Here is a 15,380-nt window from a genome sequence, read left to right as displayed (position 1 = left end):
CTGCATGGCCTGGCCCATATAGGAAGATTCCTTGTTGTGCTACTCCCTTGCATGGTTCTTGTTAGAAAATGAGGAAAGCAGCAGTTCCCACACATGAGAAGGGGTTTCCTTAAGTACACTTCAGCCCGTTGAAATAAGTGCTGTGTTTAATTGTGGCTATTGTCTTTCAGATGTGGTAAGTTGTATTATAGATATGCTAAGTATAAGCAAGCAGAGTTCCCCATTCCATTTCTGTACTGTTCCAGAATTTCCCTCTGCACTGTTTATCCAAGAGAATTTCTATAATTAGTTCCAGAACTGGATCATGCATAGTTTGATGCACATTCCAGTTACTTCAGTTCATTTGTATCTTTTTGTAACATCTGAATTAACACATGTGCATTAATAAAATTCTGCAAAAAGCACCCTTGATGTGATAGTATTAAGTATGATAGCATCAATATACTTTCGTGTGTGTGGTATACATAAATGCATTTCCATACCACACAGAAAGAATGCTGATACAATTGTAAATAAAATCACATGAAGATTTCTTTTTTGCAGTGTTTTATCAATCTGTACATATACATCAATAACACAGAAGTGGAGAAAGGCGCATATGAACTTGAAGAGCCTCAAGTTGTGTATGAATGACCTTTTTAAAAACCTGCTGAAAATAACAAACCAAACAAAGGATTCCTAATTAATCAGTTCTGGAAAGAAGACCAGTAAAATTAGAACTCAAAAATCCAGGTAAAATATGGATGACAAGAATTTTGGAAGCATCCCTAATTCTAAAAGAAAATATTTGATCACTCCCTGTTAAAATTTAAAACATTCAACCAATACTCTTACTATAAATATTTCCTTTTTTTAAAGAGGGGAAACCAACACTGCAGGAAAAAACCTGTAAATTTTGATCCACCTTTTAACAGTTAAAACCACATTAAAAATGAGCGGTGTCCAAGTACAGAAAAAAACAACAATATTTTATTTATAATCTTATTTTTAGTGTTTGAACTACAAATCCTGGTTCTAGAATTGTTTAAAAGATCATGGGTTTTATAGATGCTCACATGAAAATTAATTTCTTGGATTTTTGTTTCGTCTTCCACAGAATGGTCCTTCCAGGAAATACAGAACAGGTAATTATATGAAAAAATTAAAAGAAAAGATTTGTTATTTTGTTGTTGTTTCTTGATTGTTCTTATGAATCTACTGCTAACATTCATTTCCCTGTTGAACCATTTCAAAAAGGGCATGAGAAAAAAATGAAATGAAAAAAGACAAAATAGACCCAATCTCACCACTAGAATTCACCATAAAAATTCCCAAAGCGTTAACAGAATTCTTACAAAAATTCCTAGACCAGTTCTTTAGAGAATCAAGTTGTTCTATGAAAAAATATGGCAAATGGGATTAGGACAAGGGAAGAAGAAAGGGTCAGGAAAGAAGTAAGGTAAATAAGTGCAGCAAAAAGAGGTTCTGAGGAATACACATAATTTTGTCTGTTTTCGCGCACAATAGAATTTTTTAATAAATAAATTTCTTTTTTGTAAAGACACTTTTTTTGAAACAGTAGATTTAGCCCAGTCATTTGTGTCATTTTTTTAATAAACTGTCTTTTTGTTTTAAATTCCCCCTTTAAATTTGCAAATGTTTTAGATTTGAGTCTCTTGTACATTGTCTTTCGAGTTCATTCGGATCAATAATGGTTCATGCACTGAACTGTGTATTGAATTTATTGTGTTAACTGTTGTTGTGTGGTTGAAAGGAGACTTATAGGAGTTATAGTGATTTAGGTGCTCATGCTCTATTGCTGGCATGGGAAGATGACTTTCTATAGGTGTATCACCTGTAAGCTCATCATCCACATTAATGATCTCTACAGTTCGTGTTGGAGCATGATGATTTTGTCGGTGATGCTGTTTTCTCATTTTGTAAAAAATGACCAACATCACTGCTGCCATGAGAGTGATTGCCACAAAACAACCAATTATGATTTTGGTAGTTTTCATAACTTCATCTATTCCTGGAATCCCATTGCTTGCATCTGTCACAGGGATAGTGAATGTTTTTTCTGTTGACCTTGTGCTCTGTGGTGTGAGAAAAGTTGTTGCGTTGGTGGTATCCCATTCAGTGACTGGTGTGGGCCAAACCTGCTCTGTGGTCCGTGCCTCATCCTGAGAAGGTTCCACAGTTTCTACTGTGATGGTTGAAAAGTAAGTAATACACTCCTGTGCAGTTACATTGAGTGTGGCAGAAGCTGTGGTATTCCCAACGGAGTTACTCACCAAGCACGTATACAAGCCTGTGTCTTGCGCAGTCACCCTTGTAAAATTTAATGTGCCATCACTAAGCACAGAAATCCGAACCCTATAAGCCCCATGTGTTATAACAGACCCATTAGGAGTAATCCAAGATATAGAGGTCAAGGATGTTGATGCTCGGCATTTTAGCTCAGCAGCCATGCCTTCAGTGACGTTGAGGTCTGTTGGTGGCTCCACAATTACAGGAGCATAGCATGTAAAGTAATTCAGGTCCAGCTCACCGATGTACCTTCCTTTCAAGCTAGGAGGTGTGTTGCAACGGGCACAACATGCAGTGTTAGAGGGTGCTTTGTCTTTAATCCACCAGCTGAGCCACAGGATATCACAGTTGCAGTTCCAAGGGTTGTGATGCAGGTGGATTCTTTCTAGACGGAGAGGTGTAAAGAGGTCATGAGGCAGTAATGTTAGATTGTTATGGGCCAGGTTGATCTCTACTAGTGACTGAAGGTTATCAAAGGCATTTCTTTCAATCACTTGAATCTGGGATTGAATCAGCCACAGTTTCTGGAGGTGCATTAACCCTTGAAAGGACCCTGGCTTGATAGAAGTTAAGTGGTTCCCAGAAAGATCTAGCTCATCCAGTTTTACAAGTGGTGTGAGGTTAGGGATCTCCCGAAGGTTACACATAGCAAGGTTCAAATACCTCAAATTGGACAAACCTTCAAAGGCACCTTCTGAGATATATGAAAGCCTTTTTAATTCCCCCAAATCCAACCTTCGCAGAGAAGGAATTCTATTAAAAGCATAAGAAGGGATACTCTCAATGGGGTTGTTTCGCAACCAAAGTTCCTTTAGTTTTGACAGGTATACAAAAGCCCCATTTGGAATGGTGCTAAGACGATTGTCAAAGAGTTCCAAAGTATTGAGATTAGCCAGACCATTGAAAGCCCCTATTTCTATTGTTCTAATGTGATTCCTGCTCAACTGTAAGACTTCTAGATGCCTCAGATGTTTGAAACTATTCACCTTAATGATTTGGATCTGATTCTCATGGAGATTCAATAACCGTGTATTAGTAGAGATGGCATCAGGGACCTCTCTCAGATTCTTCCTCACACAAATTACTTTGCTGAATTGGTTACTACAGGAACAGACAGAAGGGCAAGTCTGAGCTCTAACCAAACCAGCCACCACAAGAAGTTGAAGAGCCAGTAGAACCACAAGCAAGGGGTCAAATAGGGCCCTGTTAAACCTAGGACCTATCATTATCTGCTGTGGATGTAAGGTCATCTTGTTCAACATTCATAATTCGTTTGGTGTTGGTCCTTCAGGAGCTCCAATATTCTGAAAGAAAAAAAAGGGAGAGGGAGAAAACTAAGTATTATATTAGCCCCAAATATTAAGATACATTTAATCCCACATCTATAATTTCTCAGGTATGATTTCTTCAAAGGAACTGGACATAAAATTCAATATTTACAACTATCCATGCAGGTGGCAAACAACTTATGAAGAAAGATTTAGGTGGGTAGCTGTGTGGGTTTGAAGTAGAAGAACAAGGTTCAAGTCCAGTGGAACCTTTTAAGACCAACAAAGTTTTGTTCAAGGTATAGTATTCAAATACATGTTTAGTTTAAATGACTCAGAGCTGATCCCAAGAAAGTCCCTTTAAAGAGCTGAGCCATGTGAAACTGAGCATTTGCTCCATGAGGCTCAGCTGTTTAAAGAAACCCCCTTTAAACCACTGAGGGTGGAGTGGTTTGGTTCATGACTCTTAGCTGTTTAAAAGGGATTGATTTGACAATGAGCTCCAGGGGCCAGCTGTCCAAGAAAGCTCTGTTAAGCAGCTGAGCAACATGAAACACTTTGCTTCACCCCATTTAGCTGTTTAAGGGGGGATTTATTGCGCAGCAAGCCTCAGGAGCTAGCTGCCAAAGAAAGTCCCTTTAAACAGTTGAACAATGCAAAGTAGTTTAAATTTTAAAGGGACGTCATAAGAAGCCTGAAACAGCTGAGTGGTGGGGATCCCCAGCCATTCAGCTGTTTTTGCAGCTTTCTGCTATAGCAGAAAGCAGGGTTTAAAGAGACTCATCTGCCTGGGCATAATGTTGGTAAGAATACTGGATTTATTTATTTTAGCCCATGATTCATTCTCAGTTACATAATATGGAAACCACTAACTGATATTTAGTATCAATTCATAGCAAATCTTCTAAAAAAATTAAAATAGGGCACTTATATTAGTAGCCTTCAGAACACAGAATGTACACAGTAGAACGCTGAAGATCATTTGAGTTAAGACGCATCACAATATCAATATTTTAAAAACATGATAGGGATATCTGCAATCTAAGAACTGGTGGCCATAACACGTAAAGGACGCTAGACTTACATACTTGTACCTTGAATAGATAAGGCATCTTATCTATGCTGCTCTTAAGATTTCAGATAGTAAATTGTGCTACAGATTACAGCTGTAACATGATGAGTATAATGTTTGTCCTAACTCGGTGAGATACCTACCTACCAATGTTCCCTCTAAGCTGCAGAGACTTGTGAGCAAAAATTCTATTTTGTGAGCTTCTGCTATTAAAGTTGTGAGTTACTGGCATTAAAGTTGTGAGCTGCTGCATAAATTATTGTGTTCTGAGGCCATTTTTCCTGAGCTAAAGCAAAAATGAGTGAGCTGGAGGATAAAAATCTGTGAGCTAGTTCATGCAAACTCAGCTTAGAGGGAAGGAACACTGCTACCTACATGTCTGTAGTGTGTGCCTGTGCATGTAGGAAATGGCTGACCATGTCACCAAATATATCACCAAATCAAGTTCAGTGTAGGAGACAGAAATGTTCTACAGTTGTACTGTAGAACTGTCAGTCTCCAGGTAGGGCCTAGAGATCTCCTGCTTTTATAACTGATTTCCAGCTGGCAGAGATCAGCTCCCCTGGAGAAAATGGCTGCTTTAAAGGATGGACTCTATGGCATTATACCATGCTGAGGCCCCACCCCTCCCCAAACTCCTGGTTCCACCCTCAAAATCTCCAGGTATTTTCCAACACTGACCTGGCAGCCCTATGATGTAGTGAGATATAAGCACTCTCTCAGTGCCTCTTCTAGTTTACTAAATCTGGAATGCTGCACAAGCAGATGCAAATGTAACAGCAGCCCTTTTACTGAAAACCCACGTTTCTGATTAAGATGCAAGTAGAATTGAAAAGAGGGTTGCACACAACACTTAACAGAGTTATATACTCCCCTTAAAAACTGACCAAGGGTAAGAAATTAGTTTACTTCTATTCAGAAGTAAATCTTCAGTAAGGTCCCAATCTTCTCCCCCCCCCTTTTTCTGTTTTTTTTTTTTTTTAAGTTCAACTTATTACTTCCTTTTGTCTTTTGCCTGGCAATTTTTTCTTGTGATACACAGTCACACAGTCACAGTCACTGAACTTTTATTGGCATAACAACAACAGTATCAAATCACTGGTAAATTTCTAGCTCTTGTGCTTAAGTTGCTTTCTCTGCCTTGCTTTAAACAAGCTAAAATCAACACTCAGAATTTTATTTTCCTATAATAACACAGCTACAAAATAATGCTAATAACAAATGAACATCAAATATCAGTAACTTGGCATGCTATAACATCAAGAAGAAAATTGCTAAGGTACTCCCCCCTCCCCTAGATAATTAAACCATTTTATATAGGAATGCTGTGAGAAAACAGGGCAGTCAGCAGAAAACAAGAAGTAACTAGACTGTAAGGAGAGAGATTTTGAAAGGACAGAAGCTCTAGGTGGGGTCAAGTGTTTTAACTGTTCACATAGGAATGATAGTGTTGCAGTTACATTTTAATGTATATAAAAACATCCTTTCTACAATCTAGAGCGTGCAGCCTGCAGCTTAGCTGCTAGGCTGCTTTCGCTCCGTTTGCCTCCCTGGGAGGAGGAGGAGTTTGCCCGTTTGGGCGCGCAATTCGGGGGGGCGGAGCATAGCCGTGTTAACAGCTAGCTCTGCGCTCCCTTCCAGGCCCTCCTGCCCACCCTGTATGTTATGTAGGCTTTGCTGGTTGCCTCATTTGAGGAGCCGGGTAGGAATTTTTTACGCTCCGGCTGTTTGGCTGTTGCTGGGGTGTGTTTTTTGCCTAACCTGCACAGCATTACAGTGGATTGTGGAATTGGCTTAGGGATGGTGACTTTAAATAGGTGGTCACTTTAGTTTGCAGGTTTTTGGGGTTTAGGACACTACGTGGCTAGGGGAGGACTGCAAAGCATCCCCCTTTTGGGGAATTTGGGATCTGGCATGATCAACCTTGGGTTTGGAGACCCGGGTTTGGAGAATGCAGACTGTCCAGGAGGCTCGGCTAGAGGGTGCCTTTCCGGCGAGATGTGCGTCTGGGTTTGGGCCCTCTGGTGCGGGTTTCCCTGCTGGGCCTGCCTGGAGGGAGCTGAGTTGCTAAGCTCCGGCCGGGGGGCTGGGTCTCTCGCCCGTTAATGGCAGGGGAGTGGTCATGGTGACCCCTAGCCCTGGCCAGGCCGCTGGTGGGGTGCCCTTGCTGTTTATACTGTTAAGTTAATAAAGTGGCCCAATTTTATTCCAATGTATTGTGTCCAACTCTTTATTCCGACCTTGGGGGGCAAATAAGGGGTGTGTATGTGTGTGTGGGGGGGAACCAAGCGTGGAGAACCCACAAGAAACACTGTAATGCAACAGCTGATTGATGGCATCATGGTGGTTCCTCAAGGACTGACAGATCTACAACCAGCTTTGGCTTGAGTTCTCAACTACTGTCTTAAGTGTCCCAAATCCTGGTTGCCTGTGCCACTTGTTGCAGCTGCACCAAGGGACAGTCACCAATGGAATACAGTGTAGAACTGAGGCATAGACCGATTTCTCACTCACCTTATGCTGTTCTCATGTTCCTCTTCTCGCAGAGCTTCCTTCCGATTTCACATTATCTGCCCCAGGGTTGCAGCTAGCGTCGGCTTTCACGCCGCAAACAGAAACCTCTAAAAACCAGTTTCTGTTTGCGGTGCAAAGAAGCCGACACTAGCTGCAGCCCTGGGGCAGATAATGTGAAAACAGAAGGAAGCCCTGCTGAGAAGAGGATGGTGAGAACGGCGTGAGGTGAGTGGGAAATCGGTCATAGTGTAAGGAAAACTTTTACTACTGTACACAGATGCTGACAATAATGCTTATTGTTTGCTTATTTAGTAAAGTAGATAAAAAGAAGATTCTGTGAACTGCTGATCATCAGCTCTCTCTTGCTGTTAAGCAGACTCATCTGATTTCCTGATACTCTCCTCTATCCTTGTATTTGGTTGCAGCAGAGCCAAGAAACTCTCATTAGTAAATGTGTGCTGAACACAGGAATAAAGAATGGCTATTTAAATGACAGAAAAAAATATATCTCCCATAGCTGCAGGATTGGCAATTTTACTGTTACCTCAAAAAATGTTTCCTTCAGATCTTAGTGTAAGTGAAAAAAGACCTTTCGACTCTGCAAATGATCATTACCATTCAAAGTCTCTCAGTGCTGATTCATTTCTGGTACTCCTAAAAACCCCAGCCCAGGGTTCATTTTCAATCTGCTGCTCACTGCAAGGTCCCTGTGCTGTAGAGATTAATGAAATTCCCTATAAATCAGCCAAAAGTGAAGTCTTATAAATTACAGCAAGCTCAAAGCACATTTATAACCCTGAGCACACAGATGCATAATACATGCACTTAGTAGAACAAAAATACTATCAGCCACAGATTTCCATTTTGAACTTCAAATTGTTTCATTTTGTAGTAAGAAGAAAAACTTTATAGTTTGGGGTGAGGAGCCAAACACATATTTTCTTCACATCACAGTCTATTTAGAAAAGGCCCATTTTTATAATCAGGTCATATATATTTATGAATTTACTTGTGCACATTAGACACTGGTTTATTGCAATAACATATAAATTACTAAGGCTTTTGCTGGGCACCATGAGGGCTTCATCCCAAACAAAATGACAAAGACTAGTGCTTAAAACAAATAATTACAAGCAGAAAATGAAGGTCAACATTACAAAGCTGGAAAAAAAAGTGATGGAGGGACTTAAACTGCCCTTGTCTAATTCTGCCAGAGGATGTAGAGATGGCCACAAGAATAAACAGCTTTAAAAGGCGATTAGACAGATTGACAGAGGATAACTCTATCAGTGGTTACTAACCATACTGACTGAAGCACTAAACCTCTGAATCCCAGATCCAGCAGGCAACATCAGGGGAAGGTCTAAGCCTCTATGCCCTGTTGCTGACTGTCAGAAGGAACTGCTGGCCACTGTATGAGACAGGATGCTGGACTACATGGACCACTGTCTGATCCAGCAGTCATCTGCTTACATACAGTGGTATCAACTGGAACATAATTGTAAAGACACATGCCTTCCATTGCAGATATATAAATCCATGGATCTGGACCACACTGACACTAAACAGATTTTCCTGCAAACTTGGGGGACAACCCCCCTTGGCGTTTGCAGAAAAATCTGAAACCGTAAAAAATATTAGTGGGTTTAACTCCCCCCCCCAAAAAAAAATAGAGTATTGTCTGTGGATACAAAGATAATGAACTTATTTTGATCATGTAGAGCTGACAATGGAAGACTCCATGAGCTTCCCCTGGCCACATTGACAGTGAATTCCAGGAACCACTCTAGATTCAGCTGCAGTGAACACCAGGAATTGCTCCCAGCCCAGCCACTGTGGCAGCAGATACTTGGAGTCTCTCCAGGTCTGGCCATGGTGGCCAGTGAAGCTGGGAACTACTCCGAGCCCAACTGCAGCAATGGATCAGGCCCAGACCTGTCCCAGGTCAGGTCACAACATATGCCAGGAACTGCTTTAGACCTGGCTGCACTGGTAGCTCCCTGGCACTGGCTGTGGTTGCCACATCTTACCACCTCACAGGCGGGGGAGGGGGTTGGAGCTTTCTTGGAGTGAGGAGAGTGGGGCAGTGTTACCATGCACAACATCCTCAATGTGATGATGTCAAGTAAAGTCATCATGCCATGGATGTCACACGGCAACACTCTGACATTTTGGGCATAATACCAGAGCATCACTACATAATGTCCCCAGCATGATGATGCCACTTCTACATGATGTTATCATCTTGGGGGCATCATGCCAGGTTATGGCTGTTGCGGGCAGGCCACCTCCACTGGCCAGCCAGTGAAATTGCGGGGTCCCTGGCTCCCACCTGGGGGCTGGCAATGCTAACACTGCCTCCACTACAACTGGGCTTAAAGGTAAATGGTGAGGCCTGGAACCACATCAGACTTGGGAATGGGAGGATGGGATCCCCTTGTGAGATTGGCTGGGGCCCCATTTATAATTTACTATTAACTCCCGTGTTTTTAAAAATGTGTTGCAGTTAATACAAGCACAAATGTTAATGCTTTTGTGCAGCCATGCTTATCTTTTCAAAAATATTGTGAATTCCAGCTTAGAATTCCTTAAACCTTGACTGAATCAAGTATTACTTACTTAAATAAATAAATATATCAATAGGTACTAAAACCAAAGATTTCCCCCCAAAATGGGAAAAATCAGCAACAGTCTATAACTTGTGGAATGGCCTGCCTAAGAAGAGCAGGAAGGTGCTCCCATCCTTCTGTAATTCCACGGAACATGTAAAACTGGGGAACTCAGGTCCCCTGCTTTGGTGGGAGACCTCCTGCTACCCACTGGCCATTCTCGCTGCCACTCAGGTGAGAAGCAAGAAACAAATGGGGGGATGGGGAGCTATCCAGTGAGTTTTGGCTGAATGCTAGAGCACTGCAGGTGATTTGATAATTTCACTTCCTGCCACACCAGCAGTGACATCATCACACAGCCATCAATCCCCTGTGGGTGCAGGAATCCTTTGCCCCCCATCTCTACTTTTCTGATTGCACTCCATGCAGGTCACATCTGTTTTCCCCAGAAGTGAAGCCATTGATGGCTGCCCCCCATATACCTGCCCCTTATGTCCCACCTGCTGCCATGCCCTACGTCATTGCATTGGTGATGTCAGTATGCCACAAGCAAGGAGAATCCTCTGCCAACTATGGGTCTTCTGCCAGTTGCCAACTTCATACTGGCAACCCTCTGTGAAACAGAAATATTCAGGAGAGTATTTTTTGTGAAAGAAACAGGACTGTAATTTGTCAGGATATAAGATTGCAATTTATTGTATACCATTTGTTGCATTATTTTCTTGATTTTGCTGTATTATAGTATGCCATGTCTTAGATTGTTGTTATTTTTAATTTGGAGGGGATAGGGCTGCATTGGCTTCTAATTTTGTAATGCTATCCCTATTTTATTGTTCATAGGGCACAGATGACCGCAGGAATGCGGAAGGACCTTGAGGTTTGGGAGGACTTCCTGGAAGCCTTCAATGGGATTTCTTTTTGGAGGGAGGAATTAAAAATAGAGGCGGAGCTCCAGATATCCTCAGATGCTTCAGGGTATACGGGTTTCGGTGTAAACTTTAGAGGGCACTGGTGTGCTGAGCAGTGGCCCAATGAGTGGTTGGCTAGCGGGCTCTGTCGTGGCCTCACCTTTCTTGAGTTTCTTCTCATTGTAGTGGCCATTTGGCTATGGGGTGAGCAGCTTGCCAACCATTCCATCCATTTCTAGTGTGATAACATGGCTGTGGTACATGTTATCAACTCCTTGTCTTCAAAATCAGCATTAGTAATGAATCTGGTGTGTGCCTTTACACTTCACTGCCTCCGTTTGAACCTGTTATTCCTTGCAAAGCACGTGCCAGGAGTGTGCAATGGGGTGGTGGATGCTCTGTCTCACCAACAGATGGAGCGTTTCTGCAAGCTTGCTTCGGAGGCTGATCCCTGGCCAGTGTGAATGCCCCAGGACCTGTGGCAGCTTGGAGGGATGAAGCCAGTAGGACAATCCAATTAGCTTTGGCGCCAAGCACTAGAAGGGCTTATGAGATTTGCAATTCCGGGTTTTTAGAGGTTCTGCAGGGCTACAAGATATCTGGCCAGTCCCGGGTGCTCACCTGATGCAGTTTTGCGTCCATCAGAGGGACAGGGGTTTAGGGATTAAATCCATCAGGGGACAATTGGCATCACTAGCTTTCATCAGTAAAGCTCAGGGCCTTGCTGAAGTCATGGGTGACTTCAGGATAAAAAAGATGTTGGAAGGCTGGGCACAGGAACGGGGGCTGCGGCCTGACACTCAGCAACCCATGTCTCCATCCATGCTTAAGGGGCTAAACCTGGTTTGGCCTGAAGTCTGTTCATCTTCTTTTGAGGTCACACTGTTTCATACAGCCTCATTGGTGGCCTTTTTTGAAGCACTGAGAATTAATGAGTTGGTGGTTCAGTCACGCAAGGATAATTCTGATTGCACGCTTTAAAATTTAAAGCGAGGCAAGTGGAACTGTTGGTCCTACGATCCAAAACTGATCAGCAACAGAGGGGAGCGGTCCTTATACTTGGCCCATGTGATTTGCTGGACTTATGCCCAGTCAAGGCCCTGCAGCAATACATATCGATTAGGGGGGAAGGAGATGGCCCCTTGTTTTGTCATAGTGACGGTTCCCCCCTGACAAAATATCAGTTTTGGGTGGTGACCAGCAAAGCACTTGCAAAGCTGGGGTTGGGAGGTGCCAAATTTGGCACACATTCTTTCAGAATTGGAGCCGCATCTACAGTGGCTGAAATGGGCTATGCCCCACCCCTTGCAATACAGCAGATGGGCCAGTGGCATTCTGTGGTCTATAAATCATATATCCGCCCACTGTTGTTTCCCTGAAGCTGTGGGGTTGGGATGCTTCAAGTTATGTTGCCTTCGGGCATGTTTGGTTCTTAGTTGTAACTGTTCTTTGTTTTCCAGGTGCTGTGGCTCGTCAGGAGAGGCGTTGGATCCTCATCTGTGGGCACCGTATTGGCTGCCCACCAGGCCAGGAGATCTCCAGTTGGCACCCAGCTGGGTCTCAGTGAGTGGGCTGAGGTGGAGTGGCTGGGTTGTCATGGCTTGCATTGGCCTGGGATAATGTCACTGCTGTTTAGGGGGAGGACTGCGCCTCCTCCGCACATACTGGTCATTCATTTAGGTGGGAATGACCTTGGGCTGAAGAAAGGGAAGATCTTTTCTGTGCAAGCGTAGGCAGATCTCCAGGCCATTAAGTACAGGTAGCCTGGGGTCATCTTGGTGTGGTCTGCAATCCTGCCTCGTCGGGTTTGGAGGGCGGCATTGGACCTGGAGGGGATAGAGCAGGCCAGGCACAAGGCTAACTGTGCCCTGCAGAAGGCCATGGAGGGGGGTTTAGGCATGTTCCTTCCACATTCACCTATTGCGGGAGAGCGATCCCAGAGACACACACTAGATTGTGGTGTGCCTCAGGGAGCAGTTCTCTCCCCAATGTTGTTCAACATCTATATGCGCCCCCTTGCCCAGATTGCCCGGAGGTTTGGGCTGGGTTGCCATCAATATGCAGATGACACCCAGCTTTATCTACTAATGGACGGCCGGGCCAGCACCGCCCCAGGGAATCTGGATCAGGCTTTATAGGCTGTTGTGACATGGTTCAGATTGAGTGGGCTGAAGTTGAACCCAGCGAAGACAGAGGTCCTTTGTGTGGGTCGCGACGCTCTAGGAGGGGAAATAGCTCTCCCAGCCTTCGACGGCGCGCCATTGAAACCAGCGCGCCAGGTAGAGTCTGGGTGTTTTACTGGAGCCTTCATTATCAATGGAGGCCCAGGTAGCAGCCACTACCAAGTCAGCATTCTTCCATCTGAAGTGGGCAGTTGGCCCCTTTCCCGGAGCGTCACGACCTCACAACAGTGATCCATGAAATGGTCACCTCAAGATTGGACTACTGTAATGCCCTCTACTTGGGGCTACCTCTGTGCCGGACCCGGAGGTTGCAGCTGGTGCAGAACGCGGCGGCCAGGCTATTTTTGGGGCTCCCCAAATGGGAGCACATACGGCCCGGGCTGCGCGGACTGCACTGGCTGCCAATTACATACCGAGTCCAGTACAAAGTGTTGGTCATTACCTTTAAAGCCTTGTATGGCCGAGGACCAGCCTACCTGAGGGACCGTCTCTCCCCATATGAACCCCAGAGGGCACTGAGGTCAGTTGGAAAAAATAAAATGACTATCCCTGGGCCGAGAGAGGTCAAGCTCCAGAATACCAGAGCACGGGCCTTTTCAGCTGCGGCCCCTGCCCTATGGAATCAGCTTCCGGAGGAGGTACGGGCCCTGCGGAACCTTGATCAGTTCCGCAGGGCCTGCAAGACTGTCCTCTTTAAACAAGCATACATCGACCGCTGAATTGCTGTGAATTAAGGACCCGCCAGCACGGTCCTGTTTTAAGAACCTACATTACCATGGAATTATTTAAACTGGCAGAAATCAGCGTCAGAATGCCACCATTGCTGCCAGATTAACTTAAATTAACTTGTAATCTGAATTTTTAAATATATTAACAGGTTTTTATAATGTTAATGTTTTTATTGTTAAATTTAAAGTTTTTATTTATTATTGTATATGCATAAAATGTTGTCAGCCGCCCTGAGCCGCCTAGGCGGGGAGGGCGGGATACAAATAAAATTTATTATTATTATTATTATTATTATTATTATTATTATTATTATTATTATTATTATTATTATTATTATTATTATTATTATTATTATTATTATTATTATTATTATTATTATTCGGGTCAACAATGCCGACCTGTATTGACTGGATGGGGTACATTTATCAGAGTTGGGTAATGGGGCCTTTTTGGATGATCTCTGGCTAGGGCTTTGGTTGGCTCTAGGCCAACTGGTGGGCGTTAATGCCTAAGCAGAGGCTTGGCACTGGCGGTGGCAGGAGGAGGAATGGGCTACAGAGTTTTGCAGGTGAGCACCTATGGCTCAGCACAGTTTGAGTGCATGTGGTCTGTATGAACAGCAGATGGACTTCGTGGCTCAATGCAGGGAATGTAGATCACAGCGAAGCCTCATCTGGGCGGATCTTTCTGGACTGATTGATGCCGGCCTAGATGAAGGTGGAGTTGTGGGCCTGGCTGGCCCGGCACCAGCCATAATATTTGGGCTTCTGCCGGGAGAAAGGTGGCTCACTCGTCACAGGACAAGGCGGGGTCAAGGGCTGACCCCAGGGTTTGTCCTACCATTCCATAGCCCTTGCCATTCTAGTTGAGTTCAGTTATGTTTAATAAAGTGGCCCAGTTTTACCCAATTTACCATGTCAGCCTCGTTATTTCGACTGGGGGGGCAAATATTTTTTTAATTCCCCTTGAGTCTCAGTGAGAAAGGCAGGTTATAAATCAAGTATATAAATAAATTGTTCAAGGGAACCCAATATGGAGCTATGCTATGGCAAACATTGCTTGATGAAGAGAATCAGACTTCCTATATTTGTAATATACTGTGGATGGATTTTGGAACTGAATGATGCAAAATATAAAGCTTTATTTTGAAACACTGGCAGACAGACAAGACAACTAAAGTGTGTTGCTTGTTGCTCATCTGTCTTTTTGCTTTGTTTTGCTTACCCTTTATTCCCCAAGGCCTCCTCTCGAATAATGAATCACATTAGCTTGTGATAATAAAGCAGATAAAAGAAACACTGAAACAAATTTGTCTCTTAATTATGCTGTTTCAGTTCTGTATAAACTGTAATGTAACACAAACAAAAATCTAGCTGAATATGGTTAGTATCAGAGCAGTCTTGGTAAAGCATCTATATATTTCTCATTCGTTAAAGATCCATCACGGTGTTGAGTTCTTCTGCCCCTTTATAATGTTCTATAATAGATGGCTGAATTGTTTGTAATCTCACTGAGGGGATTACCAATCTCCAGGTAGCACCTGATCTCCCACAATTACAATTGATCTTCAGACAACAGATGATTTCTCCTGGAGCAATTTACTCCTAAGTATTCTATGGCATTATAGACTGCTGAAATCCCTCCCCAGGTTCAACCGCTAAAATCTGCAGGTTTTTCCCAACACAGCTGACTACCCTTCACCCAGAAGTAAACAGACCACTGAATAAGTGCACTCCTCAAGTCTCAACTATAGAACATATTAACTATTAATTAGTCAAAATTTGCACTATCAGTCATGTCATCCTGTC

General features: G+C 43.4%; 1 protein-coding gene across 4 annotated transcripts in view; it reads right to left on the bottom strand.

Moving 5' to 3' along the window:
* Window positions 1–947: 947 nt before the first annotated feature.
* Window positions 948–15,380, bottom strand: part of LRRC4C (leucine rich repeat containing 4C) — an 862,516-nt gene continuing 848,083 nt past the window's right edge. For all 4 annotated transcript variants that reach the window (XM_060261966.1, XM_060261965.1, XM_060261964.1 and 1 more), the window contains one exon: window positions 948–3,593. In XM_060261966.1, coding sequence (XP_060117949.1) covers window positions 1,641–3,551 — 1,911 coding nt within the window. In that variant the 5' untranslated portion in view covers window positions 3,552–3,593 and the 3' untranslated portion in view covers window positions 948–1,640. The remainder of the gene's footprint in view (window positions 3,594–15,380) is intronic.

The sequence above is a fragment of the Heteronotia binoei genome, chromosome 21 (assembly GCF_032191835.1).
Source record: "Heteronotia binoei isolate CCM8104 ecotype False Entrance Well chromosome 21, APGP_CSIRO_Hbin_v1, whole genome shotgun sequence".
Classification (NCBI taxonomy): domain Eukaryota; kingdom Metazoa; phylum Chordata; class Lepidosauria; order Squamata; family Gekkonidae; genus Heteronotia; species Heteronotia binoei.
The sequence above is the reverse complement of the archived record's forward strand: the minus strand, read 5'-3'. Positions and strand labels throughout refer to the sequence as shown.